The sequence below is a fragment of the Chaetura pelagica genome, unplaced genomic scaffold (genome assembly GCF_000747805.2).
Source record: "Chaetura pelagica isolate M959 unplaced genomic scaffold, ChaPel_1.0 scaffold471, whole genome shotgun sequence".
NCBI classification, from domain to species: Eukaryota; Metazoa; Chordata; class Aves; order Apodiformes; family Apodidae; genus Chaetura; species Chaetura pelagica.
This window is the reverse complement of record NW_009952430.1, coordinates 2,580,336-2,587,812: the sequence shown is the minus strand read 5'-3', so window position 1 is coordinate 2,587,812 and position 7,477 is coordinate 2,580,336. Positions and strand designations below refer to the sequence as shown.

At 60.1% G+C, this 7,477-nt stretch overlaps 1 protein-coding gene across 1 annotated transcript; it reads right to left on the bottom strand.

Annotated features, from left to right (window-relative positions):
* Positions 1–446: 446 nt before the first annotated feature.
* TEKT3 (tektin 3) lies at positions 447–5,658 on the bottom strand. The gene is made up of 7 exons (XM_010008263.1): positions 5,080–5,658; positions 4,508–4,591; positions 3,886–3,956; positions 3,536–3,679; positions 2,102–2,324; positions 1,069–1,223; positions 447–663 (listed from the first exon to the last, which is right to left on the bottom strand). Exons 1-7 carry the CDS (start codon positions 5,656–5,658, stop codon positions 447–449), a joined length of 1,473 nt encoding a protein of 490 aa, XP_010006565.1.
* Positions 5,659–7,477: the final 1,819 nt, after the last annotated feature.

Here is a 7,477-nt window from a genome sequence, read left to right as displayed (position 1 = left end):
TACCCTGACAGTGAGCTTTCCTTCCCCTTGTGCTCTTTCCACATCAGACAGGCTCAAGGAAGAAGACAGGGCAGTTTTCCTCCTCAAGTCACAGCCTGAAGGGGTAGGAAGGAACCCCCATGGGGGGATTTACTCTCACTCTCACCCAGGGTATTTTCAGCTCCTCTCTGGCAGCCAGAGAGAGAAACACCCAAGGGAAAAATAATCCCAGTAGAGCAGGTGACACACAAAGGGATCATTTAATTACTCATCAGGGCATTGATTGGGAAGTGAAAGTCTAATCATGTAAATTTAAGGCATCTTAGGGAAACTGGGAGTGGGCCTGCAGAAAATAGGGAATGAGTCTGAGGAAAACTGGGAGGAGGTTGAAGGAAAACTGGGAAGGGGTCTGAGGAAAACTGGGGCTGCCTCCCCCAACAGGCCCCGTGCCTGGGGCTGGTCCCAGTCTAATCACAGCCCGGCAGCCGCGCGGTGCTGGGGAAGCTCTTCCTCATCCCCAGACACTTCTCCTGGTCGATGTACAGCGAGTTGGCTTTGACAGCCAGGTCGTGCTCCAGGGCTTCCTTGGTGCGAGCCAGCACTTGCAGCCTGTCCAGGCTGTCTCTCAGCTGCTGCTGGAGGGTCTGGATTGTCTTGTCAAGTTCATGGACCTCGTTGACCAGGCTGGAAAAGAGCAGGAACCCCCATTAACTTCAGGGGGGGTTTCCAGCAGGTGCTGCTGACGGGCCCCTTGGGCTCAGGGTTTCCCCCATCTCTGGGCTCAGCCTAACTGGAGCCCCCATTCCTGGCAGGGATGGGCAAGCCAAGGGCAGACCCCTCCAGCCCTCCTGGGGAGGCCCAGGGAAAAGTGCAGCCCCGGGGGTGTCACCAGGCTGAGCCCAGCCAAGGTGCAGAGCTCTCTGCACCCACCGCCGGGGACACCTGCCCGTGGCTTCTGGTTCTATTGGCACCTTCATGGAAGGGGTCGTTAGGAGAACAAGTCAAGACCGATGTTGCCCTCCAGGGCTGGTCCTGAGCACTCCCACCTGGGACTCCCCAGGGATCCCCAGCCCTGTGCTCCTGCCTTACCAGAGCTGGGGGTTGTCCCGGCACAGCTCCACGTTGGGTCTCCGGGTGCGCTTCTCCAGCCGGGTCTGGGCCACTTTGAGCGCAGGGTCGTGGTCTCGGATGCACTTTCGGATGGTCTCTATGCTCATCTCAGTTTGGAAGATCTCCTGCAGGGTCTAGTGCAAAAAGAAACACGTGCATCAACTAAAAACATATTCTCAAGTGACCACAAAGTTTCCCTTGTCTCGTGTCTGCAGGAAAGACCAAGTTCCACAAGCGGAGCCTGAGCTCAGGCCACTGTCCCTGCCACACATGGAGACACAGACCCTGCAGCAATTTCTCCTCAAGGAAAAGCCTCTCTTTGCTGTTGCTGTCACAGCAGAGGAGGCTTTGGAGACAGATCTGTTGAATCACCAGCTTCCCAAAATCACTGCTTGCAGGAGCTGATCATCCATCAAAGGCAGCCACTGGGGGGAAGGTTTTGAATGGGTCCTGATCTGAGGACGTGGCCCCAGCCCGCAGAGCTGCCAGCCCAGCCTCCACTCAGGTCATCAGTCCTGTGTCCAGCACTTTGCAGCTTGGCAGCTTCCCCTGAGACCCACCAGTCCCAGAGTGGTGCCCAGCACTGACCTCCACTTCCTCTGCTTGGCCAAGACACGGGTGCTTGTGCAGCCAAGACAGAGCACTGGCCCTGGCAGCAGGTCCTGGGAGGAGAACCAAGTCTGCCAACCCCCTGCAGGCACCAAACCCCAGCAGAGTGTCTCTGCAGGGCAGCCAGAACTTCTGGAGGGTCTACCAGGAGATGCAACCAGCACTGGCACCTCCTGTGAAATCCCCTGTGCTGGGATGCACCAGAAAAACACAGTGTCCCTTGAGATGGAGCTACATGCTGGCTCATCCCCTTCCAGACAGAAAGTCCCCAATTCTCTGAGTTTCAAACAGAAAACTAAGCCAGAAGCAGCTTCTTGTGGCCACTGTCCCTCTGCTGGGGCCAGGAGGGTGTTGTCATCCCCGGGAAGGGAAGGTCCCAGCCAAAGGGAGGGGTCGGGGCTACCTTGGCCAGGTGGGTCTGGATCTTGCTCTTGGCATTGGTGGTCTCTGCCACGCGGTTGGTGAAGGCAACGTTGGCCTGGTTGAACTGGTGCCACATCTCGTTGCTCGTCACCTCCAGCAGGGTCTGGATGTCGTCCCGCAGCCTGGCGGAGGCCGCCCGCTCCCGCTGGGACAGGAGGATGTTGGCATCTGTGAACTTGGCCCACGACTCTGGCACCGAGATCCTGAGGGGACAGGAGAGGCCCCAGTCGGGCCGTGCTGCTGGAGCTGGAGCTGGGCAGGGATGGACCCGCCAGGGAGCGGCGTGGATGGAACCTGGAGTCAGTCTGTGCTCCTAGGTTGGCCCCAGGAAGGTGAAACATCTGGACACCATTTGCTCAGCAGCACTTACCAACCCATGACATGCCCATGAGGACAACTGAGCTCCTCAAGGAAGCTCAGACAAACAGCAGGTTCCCCAGAAAAAGGGAGGTTTCACTCAGAGCCCAAATGTCCCTGCTGGAGGCAGCTCAGTGCCAAGTGATTCCCAGCATCCCCACAGCCCACAGGCTGTGCTCAGGGCCTTTTGCTCACACCTGATCCCAGTTGCCCAGCCCTCTGAAGGGGCAGGAGATAAACTCCATCCCCTGTCTGTGCACTGGGGATGAAGTTCCTGCCTGTGCTCTCGTCCAGAACAAGGGCAGCAAAAGGCCGAGTTGCCACACGAGCTCCATTGGAAACACCCTGATCCTCAGCACGTTTCACTGCCCTCTGCAGTTCTGGGTCAATCCTTTGCCAGTCACGTACCTGTTTCAATATGTCTGAGCTCTGCTGGGAATAATTACTCCAGCACCAGGAAAGTGGCACCAACCTGTGCCCCCCGAGCCCGGGGTGTCTGTGCCACCAGCAGGTTGGTTCCCTCTCCCTTTGCCCCTTGGGCCCTCTCTCTGCAAGTGCTGCTTTGGGTCATTCCCTGCAAGCCAAAGCCCAATTCCTGGCACCCAACAGCAGCTGAACTGTGTCCCAGGACCACCCCTCTCTATTCCTTTCTCTTCTGTGCCCCTTGGGCTCTGCCAGGCCCTCTCCATGCAGGAGGAAACCCCCAGATTGATGTGCAGGAGGAGCTCTCAGCCAAGCACTGACCCAGCTCTGCAGGGATGTGTCACCTGCAGGAGCTGCTCAGAGGTGCTGAACTGAACCCACGTCCAGGCTGGTCTCTGAGCCCTGACAGAACCTGTCCTGGGGTGGGCTCACTTTCCCCTCTGCATGTTGGGCACCCAGCTGGAAGCAGAGGGCTGTGCTGCCCTGGTGGCACCTGCAGAGCAACGGCCCCTCCGAGGCGGGTGTCTCCGGGCGGGATGGACGTGCCAGGCAGGGACAGGAGCTGCTGGCTGGGGACACCAGCTCCTGGCAGGGAGAGGCCCTGCAGCCCGGGGACAGCTCGACCTGCACTCACGTGGCATCCACCTGCTCCACCCCTCGGTAGTAGCTGATGCCATCGGAGGTGTTCCTCAGCTGGTGGCACCTCTGGTCGATGCTGTGGGCTGTCTGCTTGTTGGCCAGGTCCCTCTCCACCTCGTGCTGGGCCGCCCTGTTGGACCTTCAACACACCAAGAGCAGCGTCCCTGGGGCTGCGGGGGGTATCGGCTTCCTCCCCACCCCGCTGCCCGCAGCTCCAGCCATCCCTGCCCCTGCCCAGGGAGCCTTTGCAGCTGCAGGGAGTGGTACAGGGAGGTCTGCTGGGGCTTCCCATCACCCCTGCAGGTGCCCACCAGCCCGGCTGGGAGATGAGCAGCTGCTCCTCACCAGAGCTGCCCTTTTGCCTTCTCCAGGCTCCGCCGCATCCTCTCCTGGCAGGACCTGATGACCTCCACCTCCTGGGCAAAGCAAAGCACGACCCCTCCGTGCCCACACTCCATCCTCCCGGTCTCCCTCGTCCCCTCAGCCCCTCCAAGCCTGCACACAGCAAGAACCTGCCTGCTTGTCCCTCTGCCCCGGGCAGCGAGGGCCGTGTCCCCAGCCACCCATGGCCTGAGCTCAGCCAGGGGACAGGAGGGGCTGCAGCCCCAGCCCGGCCTCTGCCTCCTCCTGGGGTGACAAATGCTCCTTCAGCCTGACACCAGCACCACGGCTGGTTGGTCCCACTGCCTGGGCAGGGACAGGTCCTGACCTGGTATCAACGGGCCTGGGGGTTCCCTGCCCAGCAGCATCTGGCACCCCCAGCCCCAAACCTGCCCTCTTTGCTCCCAACACAGAGACCTGTTCCCTTGGGGCTGGGAAAGGCAGGACAGCCCCACAGACTGCCCGAGAGAGGGACACAGGGTCCTGCTGTGGCACACGTGCCTGTCAGGGAGCAGGGCTGCAAAACCTGCTGAGGCCAGTTTAGGCAGAAACAACTGCAGGGCATGTCCTGAGGTGTCCAACTCACCGTCAGGAGCTGCTCCTCCACCTCGTCACGCACCAGGTCGATGCCCAGCCTCTTCTCCCGGTGCAGCAGGCACTCCTGAGCGACCTGCTGGGGACATGGCACCACTGCTGGCTGCAGGGACAGGCTTCCCCATCCCAAGTCATGGGGGAGAAGGAAGGGGAGGTGGGCACAGAGGTGGCAGCAGGGAAAGGAGCAGCAGGGCAGCTGGTCTAGCCCATTAAATCAACACGAGGGAGCAACAAGTCCCTGGTGCCAGCACAGCTGAGCACAGGGACCTGTGCCACCCTTGGTGCTCTCCTCGCCGGACTCTCAGAGCAGGGCATGAGCTTCTGCCTCCAAAACCAGGACTGTGGACACTTACAGAAATCCTTGGCTAAGCAACCACGGCTCTGGTGAGCTCGGCATGTGCTGCTGGGGGATGCAGCAGATGGGCAGGGATTTGCTGTGACCAACTGAGCTCATGGCCCCTTCACAAAAGCTCTCGAGGCCTCAGGGAGCTGCACGGACACTGGGAGAGGCCTTTGGAGGCTTCAGGTGGTTCAGCACAGGCCACGGTCTGACTCGGGGCTGACCTGGAGAGGGACCTCCGACTGCGCCAGGGCTCGTTCCAGCGCTTTCTTCATGTCCGTGAGCGCGCTGGTCTCCCCGATCATCTTGTCCAGCTCACAGCACAGCTCGGACTTCCAAAACCCAAGGTCTCGGACTCGCTCTCCCAGGTTTTTGCTGCTTTCCTGCTGGTTTTCCCTTGTCTGCTGGTACTTGTGGTGGACCAAGCAGGAGGTGTCGTCTCTCAGGTTCTCTGCATCCCGCCGGGAAGTCTCGGCCTCCCGGTAGCTGCTCAGGTTGGACTGGTACCAGTCGTCGGGCTGGTAGCGGGTGCAGAGGGTGGTTCTGTTGGCAAGGGGAGGGAGCCTCGAGCAGGAGGGGGATCCCTGCGAGTGGGTGAAGAAGGGAGCCAGGGTTGGGTGGGTGGCAGCAGTTTTATAGTAGGCGTTGGGCTCCCAGGGAAGCCTGGAGCTGTGGGGCAGGGGGCAGGGAGGGGAAAGGGTCCTGCAGCTGTAAGCCATGGTGTGGATGGGAGGCAGGAACGTGGTGAGTCTGGCTCTGGGGTGGGCGAACGTGGCCGGTACGGGAGAGCCAACCAGCCCCATCCTTGAAGGCTGCATCTCAGGAGGTGTCCTGCAGAGAGGAGAGAGGAGAAGACACCTGCCCTCAGCCAGCTGCTGCTCTCACGCTCCTTCTGACAGCACCACGTGCAGCTGATGGTGCCAGGGCCACGCACACAGCACCCACAGCCCTGCACAGCCCTGCACCTCTGCCCAGCAAATCCCAAATCCTGACAGCATCCCCAGCACCCGTGCAGAGCAGGACTTGGCTTTGGTTGGTGTCCAGCCTTGGGCCTTGCCATGCAGAGACACAGCTCGTGGCTGCTCAGCAGTGACAGATCTCCTGCCTTCGTTTCCTGGGGCCTGTCAGCCCAGGGAGGCTGCCCTGGCTGATCCTCTGCTGCTCAAGTGTTTCTCCTGCCCAGCCCACCTGCCGACCCCTCGTGCTCCAGGTGCCCTGTGCTCTCCCCAGCTCAGCCCCTGCAGCTCTGGGCACACGGCTGCTGCATCCAGCACCAGCTCTGGGCCAGGGGCTCCATCCTCAGCAGCTCCACTGGCATCAGGTGCTCGAGTGGGGAGGCTGCAGGTGAGCTGAGCTCTGCAGGACTATGGGCACCTCTGAAACCCCTCCCCACCTCTCCCAGACTAAGAAGAGCAGCCATCTCCTGCCTTGCAAAGGAAGAGAAATGTCCATGACTCACCTGATGCAAAATAAATGTGCTCAGAAAGGAGATGTCCCACGGTGTCTCTTCAGAGTAACTCGAGAGCACCAGCCTGGCAGCAGCCCCGGGAGGAACAACCACACAGGAGATGTTGTTAATGTGTAAGAACTGCAGACACACCGTGGGTGCTGTTGCTCTTGTCAGGTGGAGGTTATCAGCAATTGGTGTCAGAAATGCAAGGCAGGAGGCCCCAAAGGCAACCCAACACACCCCACCTGAGGACAAACACTCCAAGGGTATGTGGTGCTGGGCATGAAGCTCCTGTCAGGTCTCCAGTGTCACCCATAGGCAGAAATAAGTCCCAGTGGCTGTTGTAGCCAGCTCTGGTGCAGGGACAAGTCCTTCCCTGGGCACCCTCCTGTCCCCACTGCTCCCAGCCTGGCTCAGAGCCCCAGGAGAAGGTTAGGACACCAGAGGGCGACAGGACAGGACGAGGGGAAGTGGCACCAAGTGACAACACAGCAAGTTCCACCTCAACATGAGGAAGAACTGTGAGGGTGACAGAGCCCTGGGACAGGCTGCCCTGAGAGGCTGTGGAGGCTCCTTCACTGGAGACTTCCAGGACCCATCTGGACACGCTCCTGTGTGACCTGCCCTGGGTGTTCCTGCTGCAGCAGGGGGGTTGGACTTGCTGATCTTCAGAGGTCCCTTCCAACCCCTCTGATTCTGTGATTCTATGATTCTAAGATCCCTGGGTGGGAGGGGGGTCTGACATGGAGCACGTTCTAAATCCCATTTGTTACAGCACAAAATCAACTGTATTTCTTTAAAAAATGGGCTGTTTGCATGAAAGAAGCTCCTCTCATTCCAGCACGAAGCCCCCACACCAGCAGCCCCACGACCTGAGCTCTCCTGGCTCCTCCTGGGCTGCCCTGACCAGTGTGTGTGTGAGCCAGGCTGGGAGAGGCTGCCTGGTTTGTGCAGCCATGAAACCCTGGGGACAGTTTCTTTCCTGTTGGTCACCTCTGCAGCAGGTCCCACAAACCAGCCCCTTCAGCCCTTCTGTCCCTGCTCAGGAGCAGCAGCTGCCCCTGCCCTTCCCAGGCCACTTCACCCTGGGAAACAGCCCCTGGGCTGGAGACGCCTGCCCTGGTCCCCCCAGAGAAGTGGCTCCTTTTGGATCCTGACAGACACAGGGCTCA